Source organism: Plutella xylostella, chromosome 5, assembly GCF_932276165.1.
Source record: "Plutella xylostella chromosome 5, ilPluXylo3.1, whole genome shotgun sequence".
NCBI lineage: Eukaryota > Metazoa > Arthropoda > Insecta > Lepidoptera > Plutellidae > Plutella > Plutella xylostella.
Window position 1 is genome coordinate 1,332,089 of NC_063985.1, and position 23,026 is coordinate 1,355,114.

A 23,026-nucleotide genomic window follows, 5' to 3' on the forward strand; every position below is an offset into this window, starting at 1 on the left:
CTATTTAATTGTACACTACATATTATATGTAATGTATGTATACAGGGTGTTAACTTAATTGCGTTGGAGCGGGAAATGGTAGATACAGCTGATGATACTGAACACGATAAGACATTAAAAAACGTATTTTGTTTGCTTTAAGCTGACCAACATAAAACAGTTTTATTTAGTACATTTTAAAATTTCATAGTCACCCTATTCAGGTTTAGGTACGTTTGACAGAATGACCATGAACTTGAAAGCCAAGATCAAGGCCAAACAATTCAAAGCCAAGGTCAATAAAAAAGTATGCGTGCATCTGCACCACACTCGTGGAGCTACATCGTCAAGGTACCTACCGAGATTTTGGGTACTCAAAGTACAAAATCCATTGTAGACATTTCATTTTACTCCATAAGTATCACTTTATTGATACACAATTATCTTTTATGAATACAGAACATTTTCATTTTATGCTTCATAACATAGGTCACACGTATTCACAGCACAGCACAACATAAAACGAAATGAGGAACAAGGCATCAAAAGATAGAATTGTAGGTACCTTTTCCCTTTTAGGTAATACTTAATTGTAAAAAATGATTGTAAACAAGTAAACAACAATGACTGACTGACAGACTAGATCCACAGAGAAGGTAATGGCTATCATAAATACTCGATGGTTATGATACGCGAGATTGTTATTATTCTACTGGTATTTAAAGTGAGGCCATACTTATTATAAGGATTCCCGTACTATTCGTCATCAAAGACGTCTCAATCGCAAGTACACAACACAAATCGAGATGAGCGAGTGTAAGTAAACCAATTCGTCATTGAAGTAGACCCTGTTATCATCCTGTTATGCATTGTGGTCTTTTAACTTTAGCTGCATACAGACCGGCCAAACGAACGCCAACGAACGGGTTTTGTTGACCTTCGTTGCTCAATCTGCCCCTGTATTATGTATGATAAATGTCCATCGGTGGGCGTTCGTTGTGCCGGTCTGTACGCATCTTTAGGTAATAAAAGAAAAATAAAATGTGGTGAGTATCAAGGGTGAATACTAAACGCTTACCTTATTCTGAGTAAAAAGGTTTAATTATTGTTCTGAGCTCCTAGAAAGTCATAAATTATTATTCTGTACGATCTATCAAACTTTATGACAATCAGCTGTTTAATAGTTGATTAGTATGTCATTAATCACCATGAATAATTTCAATTTTATTTAATAATTGTTATTACCTACTGTGTAATTAATTACAATCATAGTTACATCAAATAAATTATGAAAAGTGAAGTTGATAACAAATTTACAGTGTGTGTTCTTTTGCAATCGAATGTCTCTTTGGTTATGTGTTTGTGTAGGGTGACCATGTTTTTGATTAAGGTAAAACTTTCCACTTTACTTTAGACTTTAAACATAAATATTCGAGATTCTGATGTTTTTTTTCTTAGAAACGTGCTTGGTTAGACTAATACTAATCCCCATTTCCCGCTCAAACGCATTCTAGTTAACACCCTGTATAAAGCATAATATATTTTCACTGTAAAAATACAATAGTTTGGCAGCCATAAAGGTTTCTTATGAGATTCTTTTGTTTAAAAATTTAAACACACAAAAATTTAATTTCTTTTATTTGGCGAATGTTTCCAATTATATCTATCAGGCATCACGACCATGACGTCATACATTTTTTCGTACAATAACCGTTTTCGTCCGTTATTATAACTTCACAAATCCGATCCCAGTTTATAGCCCATGTAGTAAGGCCGTTATTAACAAGCGATACAGCAGTCGTGATGTCATTTCCAGTGGGGACGCCGCGAGATCACCGTGTTAGTAAGACGAAGGTTGAATCATGAATTATTTACGAATCGCACGCATCAACTCTTCACGCTAGCCTATACTTCGATGACGTATTGCTAATATAATTGTAATGCTATCATTCTCTATTTATACATATTATATTATGTCTCAGGTAAGTTTTAGACTTAAATGCATGTTTATAACACATTGTGTTATAAAAACACCCGTGTAAAGATAGTGAAGGAAAACACCTCTGCCAAAGGCATTAAGTGGTCTATTATAGGTAATCCAATCACAATTCCAACACAACTCAATAAATATCCTTGCTTAGTTTTTACTTAAGGCTGTCACTAAAGCTGGAAGAAAATCAGAATCTGTCAAATCTAGTGAGGGGGGGTTGAGGTATGCGGGGCGTTCTACGGACAATGACATGAAATTTTAACATAGTACTCGAAAACATAAAAGTGAAGACATGCCACTTTGTTAAAAATATACTAAGTAAGTAATATTGTTTTGTGATACGAAAATATTTATTTTTATTTGAAAGTATTTTTAATATTTAATAATTAATTATATATAAAGTCGTACCCGTGCCGATATTTATACAGGTTGTTGCAAAAAGGGTTTAATACTATGCCGAAACCTACGTGTGCAGCATGTTATTGATGTTAGAGCCAGGAAATGAAATCAGAATGTAAAAAAATCGCGAAAATATTATCAGAGTTTAATAGTTCAGGGTGTTGTATTAAACTCTGCCCCCGTGTAATAAAAAAAGTATAGTTAGCCGAAAGGGCGTTACTCAGGCGTCACTCTGAAAAACTTTTATCCTACGTAATTTTTTATATTCATGAAAAAAACGCTTCTTCATATAATTTTTTTTTGGTCACGTGACCTTTTAGTTAGACGACCTGTTTTTTTTGGTGTTTCAAAAGCAGAACAGTAGTTTGCAGAACTCTGCATATACAGGGTGTTACAAAAGGTTACGTAGCTGGCAAAGGAAAGAAAGAAAGAAAGAAAGATACATTTATTTAAAGGGATATGGGGAGGTCACCAGAAAAATAATAACATGTAAGTACCCCCGCAAGGGAGTACATTAGTACAAGGCGAGAGTGTGTAATTTTTTTTTAAGTACTTATGTGTATTTGGGACATGATAGAAATAATATTTTTGTTTCTTAAAAACCAAAAAATTTACACCTTGCTGCGCTCTTTTGCTCACTGTAAGTACACCTACAAATATTGCTGTATTAAAAAAAACGGTTTTGTTATAACGATTATAAAAAAAAGTTATTTTCATGTCAAGGAGTCATTTAAAATGCATGAATGATGGAGAGTTCCCAGACGACATGAAAGTGGCTAAAGTTTCTCCTGTGTTTAAATCCGGAAATAAATCAATACCTGGAGACTATAGACCAGTTTCAGTTTTACCGGTGCCATCTAAAGTTTTTGAGAAAGTAATACATACTCGCTTAGAACATCATATGACACAAAATAATATACTTAATGATCGTCAGTACGGTTTTCGACCACAATCCAATACGTTATCAGCAACCGTAGATTTAGTAACAGATATTAGATCCAGCATCGATAGGAAAAACATAGTTCTTGGTATATTCATTGATTTGAGAAAAGCATTTGACACAGTGAGTCACAAGCTTTTACTAAATAAACTAAATGAAATAGGTATAACTGGTCAAGCACACAAAATCTTTGAATCATACCTAACTAACAGATATCAAACCGTTAAAATTAATGACACTCAAAGCAGCTCTCATAAAATAACATGTGGCGTCCCGCAAGGATCAATATTAGGACCAATACTCTTTCTGATTTATGTTAATAATATATGTGATATAGGATTGCGTGGTAAGATTACTTTATATGCGGACGACACATGTCTATTTTATCTTGGTAATAAAATGAATGATATAATTTCAGAAGCTCAAGAAGATCTTGATAAACTGTCAACTTGGTTCAAATACAACCTTCTAACCATAAACACATCAAAAACTTGTTACATGGTATTCACAGCCAAAAACAAAATTATACCGAATCATGAACCATTAACCATCGATGGCGATATATTGAGCAAATCTACCCAGGAAAAATACCTAGGCCTAGTGTTAGATCCAAGACTTACATGGCAAGCTCATATAGAACGAATCAGGTCCAAAATCAGAGCACTTACCGGCATGCTTAGGGGCATAACAGGCTGTCTACCTCGCAGTGTTCGATACACTATCTACAATAGTCTTGTCAAACCTCAAATTGAATACCTCATAGAAGTTTGGGGCTCTGCCGCCAAAACGCACATTAAGCAGATACAAATAGCACAGAATAAATTAATAAAGGTACTATTTTCATATGACTTCTTAACACCATCACAAACCATCTATAAGCAAACTAAAATTATGCACATTAAACAATTATATACATATATGACCTGTATACTAGTATTTAAAATTAAAAATAAATTAATCCATTCCAACATAACCTTTAAAACTCGGGAGCATAGATATCAAACTAGAACTAAAAATCACCTACAGCTTACAACACCGCGCAAAGACTACGGTAAAAAAAATATATTGTTTGAAGGAGCACAGTTGTTCAACAAACTACCCAACAATATCAGAACGGAGCATAAACTGAAATTGTTTAAGAAAGGCCTTAAAGTATTTGTATTGGAACACGTCACCCTATAAAAAATACCTATTTAAAATTGTGCTAAAGTAATTATGAAACCTAAGATTTACTTTTATATACCTAAGTAATTTTTAGACTAGTTTTTAAATAGTGGTGAGGGTATATTGTACGTACATATTATAGTTATATAACATGTTTTTCTCATTTTAAGTGAATATGTATTTTGTATTCTTATGGGAAATAAATGTCTAAAACCTAAAATTTACCTAATTACGATTTCACTCAACAGCAGGTGAACTGAAAAAATTAGTTCTAGTTCTATCATCACTTTAGATCGCAAACATTGTAACTCCACTTTTCTCGGCGAAAAGTACTCTTTGGTGTCAATAGAAACGTTTTTGAATTCACATGTTTTCCTCTTTATTCGAAAAAAAAAAACTGTATTCCGCATTTTACCATTTGTTTTCCTCTAAACCCCAAACCGTGATTTTTAAACAAGAAAACTTAGTAATTATACCCTTTATTCTCATATACAACGTGCGATGTAGGCGAACGTGAACGAAAACTATGCAATAAGCCTTTGTTTTTATTACTACTTTAGTAAATTACAATAACATACTCAACAATGTTAATTTTTTTTTGCAATGTTATGTTGTTAAATTAAGATCTAATATTTTATTAACATGAAGTTACTTTCAACTTTTTTTTGCATCTATGCGTCGAATCACAGCATGACGGCTGCTGCAGCTTCCTGCTGTCCTGTCCTCCAACCAATCCCACCAGTACTGCAGGTTGCGTCGAATACGAGCCATTCTCTTCGACTTGACAAGACAGGTGCTCCCGGAAGGATCATAGATCGCACGGAACCCGTACCGTATAGAGGCAACGGACTCCTTTGCAACAGCCCCCCAGATTCGGAAGTAGCCCATGCACTGCATGGCGAGCACAGCTGCAGCAATTTTTTCGTAATGAATCATTGGGATGTCATCCCCGAAGGAGGCTCTCAGCCTACCTCACGACCTGTGTGACATTAGAAAAATGCACTGTGCTAACGCCGTTTGCAAGCTTGATTTGCAGGACCGCGTTGTATGCCAAGTTCCACAGCAGAGGGGTCCAAGACCTACCGCTGTGGAACTCCGCAACTGAACTTCTTCAGTGAAAACAAACCCTCTCTTTTCGCATCCTTAATGTACTTGTTAGACACGTATGACCTCTGTCAATTTTCTGCAGATGACGAGATAGAGAAGACAAGTGATGGTATACAAGAGCCGCCCTAAAGGTTCGCCCTCTAGGGGATAGAGTTGAACGCGGTTACTATTTTTAAGCAAACAGCCAGCGCAACAACTCGCCCGTGGTTCTTATCCTGCTCCGACAGTGAACGAACGCAAAGTATTGTACCCACTATTCGAATCCGCATTTCGGATGCCAAACTGACTGTCCGAAAGGTCGAAACCGTACCACCACAGAGGTATGACTCGTTCGAAGAGCTTATCAGGCTCTTACAGCAATCAGATGTGTCGGTACACTGAAAGATAATCTACAGGCCTGCTTTATTTATTTAGGAGCACTAATGGCCTCCTTTCAGTCATTGAGTCACTGGCACTCAGGCTGCGGTTGAACAGGAAGATAGACTGTCTAAACAAATCATTTTTAGGCTAGTTAAAAAAAACTTTAGGTGGGTAGTATGCCAACTAGAACTACAAATAAAACAGTATTTTTGTCTCCTCTAAAATTTGGTCACGAGGAGTTACGATGATTACGATCTAAGGTGACGCTGACGATATTTTATACAAGGTATTGAAAAAAGGGTATAAAGCTTAGCCAAAAGTGGATTTAGGTGCCATTCTGATCCACTTTTCTTCTACAATTTTGAAAATTCACGTAGCAAAACCTTTTACATAGAAACTTATTCGATCACGTGACTTTTTACTATAGAGACCGAATTTATTTTTCGAGAATTTCCAAAACTTGGAGAACAAAAGTTGTTCAGAATAACCCCTTAGTCAAACCCTTTCGGCACAGTATACCCTTTTTGCAACATCCTGTATAGGTAATATCAGGTTTATAAAAGACCTGGGCCTGTAGAGTGAGACTCGGCATGGGGAGTCATAATTTATAGATCTTTTAGGTTGCAGTGGCGAATGGGCACTGGTAGCCCTGCCCTTTTCTATAACTATAACTATAGGTAATTTTATGGCAATTTAAAAATGGTATAACTTTTTTTTTTTTTTTTAAATCATTAAAAATATACATTACCTATCACCCTAATTTAAAAAAAAAATTCAGCCCTTACTTTAAACTTATAACACCCCTCTATTTCCTTCAGGGGTTAAAAAACCTGTGTATTTAATATTTTCTTATGAGTTTTTTTTAAAAAACTAGGCTCTTACATAGTTGTACATAATATTATGCGGTATTTTATTCCACTTGTAACGCATAAAATTCATAGCTACAGTAAACATTTCATTTTTTTCATGGCGAGAATGGCGAGATACAGTCGCACTTAACCGCTTTTTTGCAAAGCTTGTTAAATAGATTTAAAAAATTATGTAAATTTTAGATCTTCAATTTTTAAAAATACTTACTACGGTTTTTGGTTTCAAATAAAACAAATTATGAACTTACTTTTCAACACCCTGTATATTGTGTAGCTTACCTACCATACACAACCGTTAAAATAAAATAAATTACCCCTCAGAATATAAACAGGCTCGCGCTTTGGCATACTGCATTGACCGTATAGTTCTTATTCGGAGAATCTAATAAGTGTCATTATGTGCAATGTTTACCTTTATCTATGCATCTGTAACTCTATAGTAAAAAATGTAAACAAATCGAAAAGGCGAAATGTTTTCTAAGAATTTTCGGCTTTTCTGCATCTAAAATGATTAGAAAATTAACTTTCCATAGCAAATGCATATGTATTATAATACTTGTAGTCATAATTTGTTGATTTAATCAGTTTTTGTGAAATATTTGATAAAAAATAAAATGGCGTGGGTATCGCTCCTAACAGGCCGCCACCAGGGCGACGACTGAAGAAATCTGAAATCTGTCACGGTGTCATCATTTTTAAACCGGAATTTATTAGTTTTTTGCAAAAAAAGTTGACTTCTGGTCCATTAAATCCAACTCTTTAAGGTAACTTTGTTAAGAATTTAATTACCTACACATACATATAAGATTCCATGAAAATGGGCCCTCTGATTTCGAGGGTTTTTTCATAATAAGTCAAAAAATGGCAAAAGACATGGTGTGTTTGCAATTTTTTTTAACATACTTATTATAATCCTGCACCAATTTATAAGCAACTAACATGTTCAGTATACCCTCTGCTACAAAATATATTTTTATCAATGTGATAGAAGCCACCGTTTTTCCAATCTAATCAAGTATATCAAGCCGACTTTAGCATTTTAGCTTTAGGGATCCCCTTAACTCAATACTTTACAATGTTAGGAAACTATAGTACCCAAGTAGGTAGGCATGTTGTAGTAAGACAAGGAATAGAAAAGTAGGTAACCCTAGACTCCGCCTAGTTAAGAGGCTTGCTGTCTCGGGTTACGACTGGCGACTTGAACCGAATGCACGGAGTTACGCGGGGATTGTGGCTTTTCTATTTTTCACAAACATTGCGCCGCATTTGTATACTTATCAAAATATGAACTTCTTCTTTCGTGTCAGTGAACTGGCGAATTTTTTAGTTTTTTAACTTTTCATTTGTTTACGGATAAAAATAGACTTTGGATTGGAGTATACGAATCTTTAATTTTGATATCATGATCATCACGACCCATCACATCCCCACTGCTGGAGCATGGTCTCCTTCCAATGACGGTTTAATGAAGGGTTGATTTTGATATAATATGAAATAAAAGTATTTGATTTTAGGCAGGTACTAGGAATGTATGTTTGTTAATAATGGTTTGTTAAGTGTAAATATAGGACAGGTTGGTGCAACATTTCCTAGATTCTCTGCAGACTAAAAAAAGAGGATAGGGCCCATAATAGCTCAAATGGCCCTCACAATCTGAGTATTCATACATTCAAACATTGATGGTATGTTAAGTATAAGGTACAAAGCTGACCATAATAGTACATTATATGATAAGAAACTCACTTAGGTGCTGGTTCTCCCTCTGCCTCGCACTCAATGATGAAGGGCTTGTCGGCCTCGCCCTTCAGAGCCACTTGGAACAGCTGCTCGCCTGCCACCGGCTGCTTCACCATCCGCGGCGGAGATGTCACTGACAAATGTTATAGGGTATAAAACACTGTGTGAATGGTAATGGTATGTGTTGGGTGAGGAAGATGTCAGAGTGTTGTGATGCTTCTTTATAGAGGCAGATTGTGGGCTGATGATGATGACTGGCTAATGGTTTGAGTTTCACCACTGTGACAAATTCTATTTCAACTCTAGTGTTGTCTCCAACACTCTAAGAAATTGTGATCATATTTTAGCCTGTCTTTTGCATTGGACCAATATGTTATTGATATTCATATGGTATTGCATTATGCAGCATGCAGAGCAACAATGGAATGGCAAGTCAAAGTCAAATGCTTTGATTCATCATCCAGTAATATAAAATTTTATGATGAACATATTTTTTTTTATGTACTACTCTCAGTTCCAAAAGGGGCTCCTTGTCTTTGAAGAAGAATGGAGGCAAGAAACTTATGAACCAGGTTTCACACACTGTATGTTAAGGTTGTGATCTGAAAAATCATAATTTACAGCCAGAAGTCATTTACGGTATGAATTTTAAACATTCCTCAAAGTGTGAAGTGATTTCTACAATGTGCAATTCCTTTCAATGATTAAACATAATTCATGATCTGAAATCATATATTTCAAGGCTGTAGCAATATAAAGCAATGACCAATTAGGCCTATTAATATGATTTGTAATACAGAACCTGTTGAATTAAATCTCATAACTTGATTGTGTAATATCTGTACAAATAAATGATTATCATCATCATCAGTCTGTATTTGCACACAACTGAATAAACTCTAATAACATAAATTCTAGTAGTTCCATAATTATCTCATAGAACTGGCCGGGTCAAGATTTTTGTGCCAAATACATAGTACCAATTGGAATAGTAAATATATTGTTAGCAAGGTTACAACCACCTAGGTTAGCAACCTAGATATAAGATTCCATTTAATTTAGTTTTTTTTTTTGATTCATTTATTCTAACTATGAAATGCTATGGATCTTCAATGTAGATACTTCATTGATGCCAAGTTGAAATTGGTATGTACACTGTAGATCTTTAGTGGATCACAATAAATAGGATGATTGTGGAGAATCATTGTTATTAATGAGGGGGTGTAAAATATGCCAATAATAACATAAACAATACTTACACAGCGCCGATGCTTGCGATAATACTGCGACTAAGCATAATATTCTACAAGTTGTACCCATGTTTGAAAGTCTTCTTCCTTACAATCTAAAACAAAATATAAAATATTGTTCACAATGCCATAAAACTCGTGTTCCCGGCACACATGTTCACCTCACTTGATGACCTAATCCGAATAAAGCTTGGCCACTGTGATGACAACACCCACTAAAAATAGTATCACCAAAATCACTAAATTGGAGTCCTGTTATGACACAAATTGCTGCCACAAGATCGTAAAATCAGCCGCAAATGCAAAAATATCACGTATTACACAGTATTATTACGAATTTAAAGCATAAAAACGAGTATTTTTTTAACTGTTTCGGACACTGCAAATCGATAATTATATTTCTTTACACTTAAATCATTAAGTGAGTGAGGCACATGTGGGTTAAATTTACAATAATGAAAAGCACATATCATTTACCTAATATCCTAAATTATAAAAATATCATCGCGTTTTCCCAAACTGAAATAAATAACAGAATTTATAGGCGGGGCCTTTGAGATTCTAGTTTAGCTTTCTGTCGCTGTCTGTCGTTCGTTTCGTTCAATGAGGTTCAATGACTGATTCGAAAACCACAGAGCAAAAACGAAATAAATTGTCTATGGTTATGACGGCCTCGCGCTTCGGAACGCTAGAAGAGAATCTCGTTTGCGTATGGCCTTTGCTTCATGGTGAAGTTAAGTTGTCTGAGCTAACGGGGCTAACGTTGTTTATTTACCTACTTCTATGGTAATCTATAAAATAACAAGAAAACCTCGTCCGCCCTTCTTTTTCAAAATGCTTGTTTATAAAAGCGTTTTATCAAATAACATGATTTTAACAAACGATATCCAACGTAGGTAGGAAGTAATAAGTACAGTACTTATTTCTTCCATGGCTGTTATTATTCTGTGAGGCCCAAGACGGGCCTGACGACGACCACTTTGCAACATTATTCTGAGAACCAAGTATAAAAAATCGTTGAGCATTGTTGAGCATAAATCATGGAAGTAACCATAGACTGGCTGTGTCCGCACAACAAGGACTTTAATATAAAGTCCTTGCCGCACACCGATATTTAATCTTTTTTTCTTTCGTCATTGGCTTATTCCGACGACTGTACGGTCATGTGCAGAGAAACCTGACCCCCCTCTCATAGTAAAAATGCTTCTGAGAGGGGTCAGATTTAGGTTTAAGAGCACTGTATGTATTATTAAGAAATATTACAAATAAATGAACAATAAACAACAATTTCTCTGCCTAATACTCACCGATATTATACTCGTGCCAAACGCTACGAGATTTTTTACCGTCAGTGCGGATACTCAATGCGAGAAAAAAACGCGGTGAACTGAGGCATAGAGTAGGAGAAGAGGAAGACAGTGAGAACTATTCATAGACTAGAATATTATTTATAAGTACAACTATCATAGACTAATATTTTTGTCAACTATTTTCTCTATGACGATGATAAACGACATCCGCTCGTTATTTTTAAAATGTAATGTTTTATTCTCGATTTTACAAGCTTGTTAACCACTTTTAAAGGCATAAACTATTTAGTTAAATCTATGTTTCTTTATGATTTAGTTTTGATGATAATAAGTAAGTTCTGATTATGTTGTAGTAACTTCCTTATCATACCCTGCTGATCATAACTTTCAAGTACTGAGGACAACCCCGAATAGGTAATAGAATATAGATGATGTAGATATTTAGTAAGTAGGTAGGTAAGTACTTAGGGAGTGAAATAACTTACTTACCTACTACACCAATGCTGCTACCCTGTTAGTAACCTAGATAGAGGCGGTGGCGGTCCTACTAAGGGTACTTTTCCACCAGTAATGTGCTATGTTGTGGAGTTTGATAACTAGTTGACACACACTAACATAGCACTGGTGGAAACAGATTTATTTCTAATGACTTGCTGAAACTAATTCTCTCAAAAGTATTAAACTAACGTAACGAAACTTTTTCCTAGCCCGTAAGTATGCAGAGTAATCTACGCACACGGCACAGTGACTTCGACACATGTGGCCCTAAAGAAAGGCCCTTGAACTTGGCACGCAAGTCCGACAGTACCTTCGCAACATACGACACCCTTGACGCAGCGCTGTTTCTCAAAACGAAAGAAGACGTTAAAGTCGATAAGAGCGCTTTGGGAGACGAGACTTCTGACTCGGAGAAACTATCCGTAAAATGTGAAAAGTACTATAAAAAGTACGAACTCGACGAGTTTCCCGTAAAAGATGTCTCTGGCAATAGCAGTAAGGCTGCAGTAAGATACCAGGGACATGGCGACGCTAAGACTCTGATGAACACTCAATCAGAGCTTGATGCTGAGAAGTCGATCCAAAAGAATGTATCCCAACAACTGCAGACGGAGGATGGCTCGTTATGCAGTCTCGAGTCTAACATCAAGTTCTTCAAGACCACGGTTCAAGAAATCCTCGACAACTTCTTCACCAGCGTCCAAGACTTCGAGGTGTACAAGAAGAGATTCCACGAGATTCTAGAAAAAAGTCACGAGGACTCTGTCATGGAGATGGAAGAGTTTATCAAGGACATGATCCATCACGTGATGACGTCAGAGCCCTCGGTCAGCGGGAAGAAGTCTCTGGAACACACTGCGACTGACGCATTATCCAACAATGATAATTACAACTTGGACTCGTCTAATGTGGGGAGCAATGTTTCCCCTTGCGAAGACAGGGATAAGGCAACTCTTCAACTGTTGTTTGACGATAACAGCAGCTCCCGATCCAACCGCTACAGAAATCTCTTCTCCGAGGTCCACCTGCAATATGCTTTAGAATGCCGAGACAAGAAAGTGGTTTCGTTAGACAACTTCAACAGGATTAACCCCAAAAAATTGCAGCTGGATAGATGTATGCTGGACGATAAACAAACGAAAATGTCGGAAAAGGATATCCCGGTAAAGGTATCGTCAGCTAAGCGAGATATGCACAAAGCTGAAGAAGAGATGGCCACTGAAGATTTAAACGCCTGCACCAAATCATTCATGTCTCGCCTTTGCGCCTACTTTTGTAAAAAACTACGCAGATGTTAACTACATAATAATTTATTTATTTATTTATTACTAACTATTTACATTTTTATTTATTTGTGGATGTCTTTTAGCATTATTTAGAAGTTTTGTTTATTTAAATGCGTTTTTGTGTTGCAATAAATACGTTGAAATACCAACATACATTTATTTCATAAATAGACGACTAGTTAGACACATAAAAACAATAAATACGACATTAATCCTCACCATCTTCGAAATTAACAATATAATACCACCTAATCATAGTAATATGTTTGCAGAGTTGCAGTGCAAACTCTCTCTTCATGTGTAAGAATTCTCTTATAATGGGTAGATCTAGCATTATGAACGCTTGCCCGTCTATTTCTTCCTGACGCATTTTGTCGGCGATCAACTTGCAGTCCTCAGTGTTGCTAAGGTAGGCGTGGACATCGTCTACCGACCAGTCTAAGGGGTTGGAAGAAAGCTTCAGTTTTCCCTTCATCCAAGCCATGGCCATGTCGCTTTCAAATAACTTATTATCTGACGGCAGCGGGTCATGCGACGAGAATTTTAGTTTCTTCAGCTCTGGTTCTTCGCTGTCTGAGACATCTGAAATATTTTTGTCCCTAGAATTCGTGCTACGGCTGCTTTCATTCTCAGTGTCAGAATCGTGTGAACTTTTCTTGTTAGCGCAAGAGTTATTGTAAATGGTCTCTACGTCTTTCTTATCCCAGTGGGCTTCTTTCATTTGCTGCGCGAAGTTCGGTAACTTGGCACCTCTGGTCTTCATCTCTAGTTTTGGGTAGTTGTTCTTTGGTTCTCGTTTCTTGCGTTGGCTTCTCTTGTAGTCCTTTGAGTCGCTATCTGGGGTGTTAGGCCTGGTGCCGGGTTCTGAGGGCGGGGTGGATCCGTTGCTGTGTTCACTCTCAGGGGAGTCCCGGCCATCTTTGTCTCGCTCGCTCTCTTGTGACTGTTGCTGTTCTTTCGGCTTCTCTTGCGGTCCCTTCTTCTTCTTGCGTTTGACGCTGCCTTTCGGGCGTCCGCGCCTTTCTCCTGTGTTGTTATCTGGAAGCAATAAAATGATGGTTAATTGTGAGTAAGTTCAATCTTCAGTAGATGGGGATAGGTAACAAAGGTCGTATTTAAAATTATCCATAATTCCTCTTTTTGAAACTACCACCAAGGCTTCTCTTTACTTACTCCACACATGCCTTTACTATGGGTATAGTTGGGTGCACAAAAGAAGACTAAAATGACTACCATGGTGTTTCATTCATGAATGAATAATATCAAAACATTAGGAGCATCTCAATACCGCCATAGACGAATAGTGACTTAGCAGCGCGCTGGCGGACCAATGGCGTCGCTCACTCTCACCCATCACCTTCACAGAGGGCCTAGTAATAACCATTTGTTAGTCGTATACCTCGAAATCAAAAAATCCTTGTAGCTTTTCACCTATTCGCATTTCGCCGCGATATCAAAATTTCTAAATAGATTTTTATTCTTGTAGTATAATTTTTGATCGCTACTGACAATTGTCTGAAAAAATCATAGTAGATTTACTTTCCTGCCTGCCTTCACTGTAGTCGCTTTTCACCTTAATAGATATTTGTTTGTAATGCATTATTAGGTACATTTATCGCGATATTTCTTTTACACTACAACAATATGCGACCCAAATAAGATGCGCCATAAAATACTTACTTGCTATTCAAAATATATGCAGCTTAATAAATAAGCTATTGATAATACATGCTACATAAAAATTTGCTACTGTTGTAAAAATCTGTTAAAAATATATGCTAGTAACAAAATATACTACCGATATTATACGCTACAACAAAAAACGCTATCGAGGTGAAATGCGAATAGGTGAAAAGCTACAAGGATTTTTTGATTTCGAGGTATACGACTAACAAATGGTAATAACACAGCTTCCGCATCAGATACTCACGGAACTTGGACTTGTCCTGCTGCTGACAGGTGTCGCTCACTATCACCCGCAGAGGGCTAAGCGCGAGTTAGCACTTTGTCCACTGCAGTACTACATACATACATACATATACTCACGCCTGTCTCCCAGAGGGGTAGGCAGAAACTACGGATCTCCACGTGCCACGATCCTGACATACCTACTTCTTACGCTCCCTCCACATTCATAAGTCTTTTTAAACACGCACGTCGGTTTCGGAAACTCCTTATTTGGCTCTTCTTGAGTATGCCGCTTATTTATTTATTTATTTGATACTTTATTGCACAACTATGAAATATAAGTGTACAAAAGGTGGACTTAATGCTAAAAGCATTTTCTACCAGCCAACCTACAGGAGGTACAAAAAATGTCACTTATCTAGTCGTAAAGCACACTAAAGCATCAATACTCACGGAAGCTGGCCTTGTCCCTTGTCTGGCAGGCGTCGGGGCAGGCGGCGGCGCGGTCCCGCGGCCCCACCAGCCCGGGGCACGCCTGCAGGCGCGCGCACACCGCGCGGCAGAACGCACACACGCCCGCGGCGGATGTCGTGATGGGCACGTACGCGTGATAGGTGCTGGTTTTTAGTCTGGGGAAATATTTATTGGTATATAAGTAATCGAATGATCGTCCTAATTTGTAAATAAACTTTGCATATACCTATGGCAATCGCAGTCCATAGAAACATTCAAATCAAAAATTCAACAGCAGCAATAACCTCCCGAAGCAGAATAATCAGCATAACTGATATGCACGCGTAAATAATGAACCATCAGAAAGAGGGTGACTATGGGATCAATGAATAACGTTTGTTCGTTTGTTATGTACTTTAGAAAATGTAGTGGCATTATCACCAAGGGTGTTTGAAAAATATTGTATCAGAGCCTGATCAGAGCATATCATTACAGTGTTGATTAAACCGAAGATTATGAAAGTGAACATGAAGTTTTATGCAGCTAAAATTGTTATACTCACTTGGCCTTTAGCATCTCCAACCTCATTCCTTCTTCAGGCGGCCCTTCCGTCTCCCAATCCTTGAGCAGTTTAGCCGGTTTATACGACGCCGATATAATCTTATTCAGCACTTCCTTCAACACCAGCGACAATGGCCCCGGACCAACGTGTTTAGGCAACTGAGACAGCTTATTGCGACTTATATACGGCCCGGCGTAGCATTTGTAGTTGAAATAAATCCTGTCGCACCATTCTTCAGTTGACTGCTGCTTCACTACTTCAATGATTTTCGGTCTGCTCACTGGCTTCGGCGATTCGCGTATTTGGTTCGGATCTGGAATGTGTAACTCGTAGTTGTTACTATCGCACCATCCCACTGGGAAGAGCAAGTCGCTTTTCTGTGAATACCACGCTTTCTCCCCAATGGGTAGCAGTTCCACGCATATCATGTGTTCAACTACAGCATCTATATTAGCTACGTGTATTTCCTCGTGATTCAACGGATTGACTGCCTCCAATTTCATGTTGATTTCCATCCCTTTGACTGGCTCTTTATTCCCGAAGCAGTATTCCGGAGCTGGGACCGAAGACGTCATAGTCAAATACTCATCCCAATCAAAGACTTCTTCCTTCCATATCTTCGGATTTTTAAATGGCAGCTCGTTTTTCTGCGTCCATCCTATGGGGTAAATATATGGGTGTAAGGAGTCGCAAAGCCAGGCCATTTTAGTGTCTTCGTAGTCTTCTTGATGGTCGTCGATGACGACTAGGAAGTGGTAGTTGTTGAATACTTTGAGGACGGTCGCCGGGCGGAATGACTTCATGTCGTGTGGGTCTAGGGCTTCTAGCTTCATGCCTGTCACGAAGTTGTGCACTTCTAGCAACTGCTGGTTTGGCTACGGATAAGTAAAAAAAATAAATTTATTAGGGAAGTAGTTATTGGGGAATGGGGATGTTATTTGTAAAGATATAACAAAACTTTTAGAAGAGTGTCTAGCCAAAACTTGAGTGATGCAGGAAATGTCACTTTCCGAGACGATACCTATAAGTATAATATACCCTGATTCGCCGATTCAGTAGGTACTTACAGTTTCCCAAAATTGATAATTCGCATAGAAATCTTCGCCATTGTTCGGCAACGGCCGTATTTCCCGAGTGCCAGAAAACGATATGTATTTAGAGTGGTTAAGTGCATTTTCTTCATGCATTTTTTTTTAGATTTATGTGTTTGGTGCTAAAAGAGATATTGATTTATCAGTTACAAAATTTGAGTCGATAATTCATAATATTGTCATAATATTAAAATTTACTTTGAAAATGTTACAGTACTTTTCAAATATCTTACTCAAGCTGGTGTTAATATGGATGAAATAAGGTTTGAATAACACAAGGTTTATATTAGAAGAAGAAATTTGGATTTCAAACATAGGTTTACATTAAAATCTCAGTTCAAAAGTATTTACAGCGCTGATCATTCACAATAATATTACAATTACAAACTTGGTCTTTTGGGTGTGGCTTTTTGGCAAAGTGAAGTCTATCAATGTGACGTATATTTTATTCTTAAATGTGCCTCATAATATGGCGTCGTCAAAAATAATTAAAGTTGAAATTAAATTCACATTTGAAAAAATAACAAGAACGATGTGTAATTGCAGCTCTTTATAATTCCACAAAAGTAATACTGATCTTGACCTTGAGACCTTTGACTGATCGGTGACAGCCACCGACCGCCCAAATTGTTTTCGATTATGTGTCACATGATATTGACTACTATTTCTTTCGAACAAGAATCAAAATGCAAGTGCTTTGTTTAAGGCTCTTACGATTCAATGATTCGGGTGTTTCCGGGAATACGACAGTTTGCGAAGATTTGCATGCGCATTATTAATATGGGAGAACTGTACCTAAGTATGTAATAATATTAAAACAATCATTTTACCTGAAACAAATCGGCCGGCGTGGGATCTTTGATGCTCTCCTCGGCACACAGCCTCAACTGCGCGCTCAGCTTGTTCTTGCACGAGAACTTGTTCACCTGGTGGAAAATAAATAAATGAATTATTAGATATCTTATAGAGCAATCAACACAATAAAAAGCAGTGGATATTTGTGAAAAGAGTGTGTGACCTCTAAAATATAATAGATGTATTATAGAGGTCAATGGGAGTAAAGGTATTTTTACAGTGAAGACTGAAATTAAAATATTCAACGTCATTTATTTTGAAGACGCCATTTTATACAGGGTGATTGGTAAGTCGATGTATTCCTTTAAATGGGTTGTAGTCGAAGGCATTTCCAGTCGATTGAACCCCATAATGCATTATCCGAAAGTCAACCATTTCTGAGTTATTTAAGTTTTAAAAAACTTGTATTATCCGAAAGTCAACCATTTCTGAGTTATTTAAGTTTTAAGTTTTTTTAAACTTAAATAACTCAGAAATGGTTGACTTTCGGATAATGCATTATGGGGTTCAATCGACTGGAAATGCCTTCGATTACATTGACTTTCCAATCACCCTGTAGACGCCATTTTGTAAGGGTTTCTTTTACCTAGTCGTAGTATGGAGTACCTAGTACGAGCCAAAACTAAGGCCGGCTCCACACGTTGGTCCCAACGCTCGTACCAACGTTGGGGCCAATTCAATTTTCTAGACCCACACGTTGGGCGAGTAGTCGTACGAGGACATGTGTTGGGGACAACGTATGGAGCCGGCGTAAAAGTAACAAGAACAACAACAAACCTTCCCCGGATACTTGAACTGCCAGGGTGAGCCTTTATTAGTGACATAGCCGAAGGAGCTGAGCCGCGGGTTGCAGAAGAACAGCCACGTGTCGGGTAAGTCGTCGCCCGCGCCGTCGTAGCGCAGCAGCAGGCGCCCACCCGTGTTCTCTGTCACCTGCAACCAGGGGAGATTAGGGGGAGATTAGAGGAGATATGGGATGGGACGCCCTCCTGCCCGCTGGACCGACGACCTTAGGCGGGTGGCCGGCGGTGGCTGGATGAGGAAGGACCGAGTGTTGTGGTGCTCCATGGGAGAGGATTATGTCCAGCAGTGGATGATTACTGGCTGATGATTATGGCATAAAGTGGAGTGGTTGAGGTGGACGTTGAGGTGGCTTGTAGTTCTGTCAGCAGCCAGCAGCCATCAGAGATGAAGCATAAAAGAATGCAGAGTGACTTATTCCCTGGCAGTCAGCGACTGACAACTAATCTGATTGGTATCGTTCCTTTCGAAAAGGACCCTTGGTAGGTGGTCATTCAATGAGGTATGCAAATGCAATGTCGAATAAATAAAGCAGGGTGGTATACCCCATAGTATCGCCCATTAAGACACGTAGGCACATTTAATGCCTTCCTATCAGAACTTAAAGCTATAGATCGCATCCAGTGGCGTGTTTTGGGAGAGGCCTACGTCCAGCAGTGGACTGCTATAGGCTGATGATGATAACAGAACTTACAGTAGCAATCCAGTATCGATAGGGGTCGATGACATTTTGCACCTCGACCTTCATCCCGGCGCGCACGCGGTCGATGGGCGACAGGCCCTTGTTGTTGAGCGCTTCTATAGACACGGAGGAGCCGCCCTGGAGCCTCCTTCATCATGTAGACTTCATCATTACTTTAGGGTAGAGCCCTCGGTCTTTCAGTAGCATGCAATAGGTAGTAACTACCGTGATAGACGCCGGTGGAGCAGGATAGTTGATATTTCACTGTCTAATAGATAAAGCTACATACCTAGCATCGGGCGCAAGATACGCACAACAAGCGTCTCGTAGCATCGCCATTAGACTAACAGGATAGTTGCTATTTCAGTGTCTAATAGATAAAGCTACATACCTAGCATCGGGCGCAAGATACGCACGACAAGCGTCTCGTAGCATCGCCATTAGACTAAGACACCTAGTAGATTGATCGAGTAGAGGCAACTCACGGTGGCAATCCAGTATCGATAGGGGTCGATGACGTTCTGCACCTCGACCTTCATCCCGGCGCGCACGCGGTCGATGGGCGACAGGCCCTTGTTGTTGAGCGCCTCCATGGACACGGAGGAGCCGTCTTGAAGAGCCTCTTTCATCATGTAGACTTACTCATGCTTTGGGGAGAGACCCAAGGCATGAGAGCCAATAAGGTAGTGTGATAGGTTTGTTTATGATAGGTGCCGGTGGAACAGAGTAGGTGCCATTTCAGTCTTTAATAGATAAAGTTACATACTAGCATTGGACGCAAGACACGCACGACAAGCGTTTCTGTCTACGTGCCATTTCAGTACATACCTAGCATCGGACGCATAGAGACGCTGCCATCAGACTAAGACACCTAGGTAAAGATTGTACATCGGGTGAGTAGAAGCAACTTACGGTGGCAATCCAGTATCGATAGGGGTCGATGACATTCTGCACCTCGAGCTTCATCCCGGCGCGCACGCGGTCGATGGGCGACAGGCCCTTGTTGTTGAGCGCCTCCATGGACACGGAGCAGCCGTCCTGGAGCCTCCTTCATCATGTAGACTTAGTCATAGCTTTAGGGAAGGGATCCTGGTCTTTCAGTAGCATTATTATATACCATAGGTAGTAACAACCTAACAACCATGATAGGCGCCGAATAAGCAGGGTAATTGCCATTTCAGTGTTGAATAGATAAAGCTACATCATACCTACCTACCTAGTATCGGACCCAAGATACCTACGACAAGCGTTTCTGCCTACGACGTCGTAGCTTCGCCAATAGAAATTAAGACACCTAAGTAGTACATAGAGGTAACTCACGGTAGCAATCCAGTATCGATAGGGGTCGATGACATTCTGCACCTCGACCTTCATCCCGGCGCGCACGCGGTCGATGGGCGACAGGCCCTTGTTGTTGAGCGCTTCTATGGACACGGAGGAGCCGTCTTGAAGAGCCTCCTTCATGATGTCGATGATGCGGTCGCCGTACATCTCGTTTATCTCGTCTGGTGGCTCCACCTGGAAACGGAAACCCAAAACTTCAGAAAATCTTAGTCAGTATCAGTAATCTATTTCATGAATCCAGGTCTTTTGAGAAAAATTGGGCCAATGAGGTCAATATGTGGGTGTAAGGAGCTTTCCCAAGTTACGTATACCAGCACACCCTGGGACCCTAGGCAGATGGGGATTAACAACTAATATGATTGGCTAATCCTTTCACTTAGGTTATCCGTCAGAGGACTAAGGTTACCGACATAGCTGTCAAAATATGCAAGCTGAAGTGGCAGTGGGATGGTCATATCTGCCAAAGAACCGATAACCGTTGGGGTAGACGAGTTCTCGAGTGGAGACCACGAACAGGCAAACGCAGCGTGGGACGCCCTCCTGCCCGCTGGACTGACGACCTTAGGCGGGTGGCGGGTAGTGGTTGGATGAGGAAGGCCGAGGACCGAGTGTTGTGGCGCTCCTTGGGAGAGGCCTATGTCCAGCAGTGGATGATTATTGGCTGATGATGATGATGATGATGATGAATCCTTTCACTACAGTGACAAACACTAGGCAAGCTATAGTGTTAGTCACCGACATGCTAAAGGGAAGGATGCGACTGCTAAAAAAAGAGGCCTTACCAATAAAGTGCCATTAAAATATAATGTAACCGTTACAAACTACGATAAATAATTATATTAAATACCTGTTCATCATACTTCCCGCACCAGCCCAGCGGGTGCACCTTAGTGCTAGAGATGTCACACCAGAAGTCTTCCCGTGCCCCTATAAACTTGATGCGCAGGAGATGCCCACACACCATGGTGATCTCTGCCAGCCAGTAGACATCCGGGTTGGTCTTGTGGCAGACTTCTAGCAGCATGCCCTGCTTGATGCCGTTGTTGAGGCTGGCTTCCACCTGTGGGTAGAGAAGGGGGGTTAAGGATGTTTTATGTGGTAGTTGTCTAGCTAGAAAGGTATATTTGAAGGAAGAACAAAATTGTAAGCTGAGGATTCACAGCAGCTGAATAGGGACAAAGAGCATGGTGTGGTTTTAAATTTTTTAATACATTTTATCTGCACTTCTGAGGTGACCTAAAAAGTATTTTCTGCTCTGTCCACCATGCAAGATAATGGTTTGCAGTGCGGGTGGATAAATATTTATATTTACCCCATACTCTGTATCTGTACAACTTCCCATATAGAAGTAAATTAGAAACAGGAAAGCAGCAGATTAAGAGTGGGATAGATAACAGCTGGCCATCATGATTGTTATAGAATCAAACTGATGTTGGACCATAATTGTTAATAATTAAAATACATAACTATATCTAATTTAATTACTTAATTAAATAGGTATTAAACTCTTTTTAACCAAATTGGCAGCAAGTAGGCCTAATTTAAACAAAAAAATATTATGTAATTTTAAGGTAAGTAATTCTATACTTTTAATATTTTATTAGTTAATTCAGTTGCATAATTGAAATCCACTTTGAATTCCAAATTGAATATAATTATATTGTATGGGGCACCTAATTTATTAGAATAAATTTAATTTCGAAATTTTACTATGTAGTAGTTTACTACTTTATTTAACTGCCTACCTATATCTTATTAATGAAATCTGCTAACTAGGTAATTTATTACTTTTGAACTGTACACAAATAATGAGGATATTAGCAAAAATAGGTCGCCATCTGCTAAGTGGCTATACAAGTGCTTACCTAATTTAATATTTTTAAGTATTTCCTTAACATATTATCAGTCATTGAAAATTGGAATGCTTCATTAATTGCCTACATTTCTACCAAATTATGACTGAAGTCATTGAAGTACATAATGTAGGAAAGTTGAAATATGGCTGGAATTAATATGTTATTGATATTTGAAGAAACTTACATGAGAAAATAATTCTTCAGGAACTTGGCTGCTATTATTCTTCTCCAAAAAATCAGTCCAGTCAAAAGTATCCATTTTGAGAAGGGTTAATTAACTCCCTTACCATTTAACTTAAAAATTACATTTATTTAAATAGCCACAAGTTGGGCAAAAATTATCTCTGAAAAGAAAAAGCTACTCAAATCAACCACCTTGAATCAACGATAATACTGGATTCAATTCATCTCAGTATTTTTCTCTTTCTTTTACGTGATAATACCGTATCTATCATCTCTTTCTCTTAATGTCATTGACAGGCTTAACTACAATTTCGTATATTAGTCAAAGGAGCAGTAACAAAACGTTTTCAAATTATTCGACCATATAAATTCGATTAAATTCCAAAAAGAGTGCATAATCAC

At 38.6% G+C, this 23,026-nt stretch overlaps 3 protein-coding genes across 8 annotated transcripts in view; 1 reads left to right on the forward strand and 2 right to left on the reverse strand.

Moving 5' to 3' along the window:
• LOC119692429 (neuroglian) overlaps positions 1 to 10,429 on the reverse strand; it is a 35,076-nt gene extending 24,647 nt beyond the window's left edge. For 3 of the 4 annotated variants that reach the window (XR_007268259.1, XM_048633059.1, XM_048633058.1), the window contains exons 1-3: positions 10,273 to 10,429; positions 9,805 to 9,890; positions 8,552 to 8,678 (exon numbers count right to left, since the gene is read on the reverse strand). Coding sequence is in view for 3 of the 4 variants with exons in the window: in XM_048633059.1 (XP_048489016.1) it covers positions 8,552 to 8,678; positions 9,805 to 9,865 (188 nt within the window). In the remaining variant the exon portion in view is untranslated. Of the gene's footprint in view, positions 1 to 8,551; positions 8,679 to 9,804; positions 9,891 to 10,272 lie in introns of those variants that run through there. The other variant, XM_048633060.1, reaches the window with a different exon arrangement.
• Positions 10,430 to 11,280: 851 nt separating this feature from the next.
• Positions 11,281 to 12,918, forward strand: LOC125491463. Of its 2 annotated transcripts, none has more exons than XM_048633502.1 (2): positions 11,281 to 11,436; positions 11,813 to 12,918. In XM_048633502.1, exon 2 carries the CDS (start codon positions 11,822 to 11,824, stop codon positions 12,899 to 12,901), a length of 1,080 nt encoding a protein of 359 aa, XP_048489459.1. In that variant the 5' UTR covers positions 11,281 to 11,436; positions 11,813 to 11,821; the 3' UTR covers positions 12,902 to 12,918. The 2 variants fall into 2 exon arrangements, with proteins under 2 accessions (XP_048489459.1, XP_048489460.1); XM_048633503.1 differs by having other exon boundaries at positions 11,293 to 11,519.
• A 112-nt stretch (positions 12,919 to 13,030) lies between these two features.
• Positions 13,031 to 22,979, reverse strand: LOC119692414 (scm-like with four MBT domains protein 1). Of its 2 annotated transcripts, XM_048633504.1 has the most exons (8): positions 22,626 to 22,979; positions 21,433 to 21,645; positions 20,562 to 20,759; positions 18,536 to 18,691; positions 17,734 to 17,829; positions 15,813 to 16,687; positions 15,251 to 15,426; positions 13,031 to 13,927 (listed from the first exon to the last, which is right to left on the reverse strand). In XM_048633504.1, the coding sequence occupies exons 1-8, from the start codon at positions 22,698 to 22,700 to the stop codon at positions 13,098 to 13,100; spliced, it is 2,619 nt and encodes an 872-aa protein (XP_048489461.1). In that variant the 5' UTR covers positions 22,701 to 22,979; the 3' UTR covers positions 13,031 to 13,097. The 2 variants fall into 2 exon arrangements, with proteins under 2 accessions (XP_048489461.1, XP_048489462.1); XM_048633505.1 differs by lacking the exons at positions 20,562 to 20,759; positions 21,433 to 21,645; positions 22,626 to 22,979 and adding an exon at positions 20,154 to 20,276.
• Between the last annotated feature and the right edge of the window lie 47 nt (positions 22,980 to 23,026).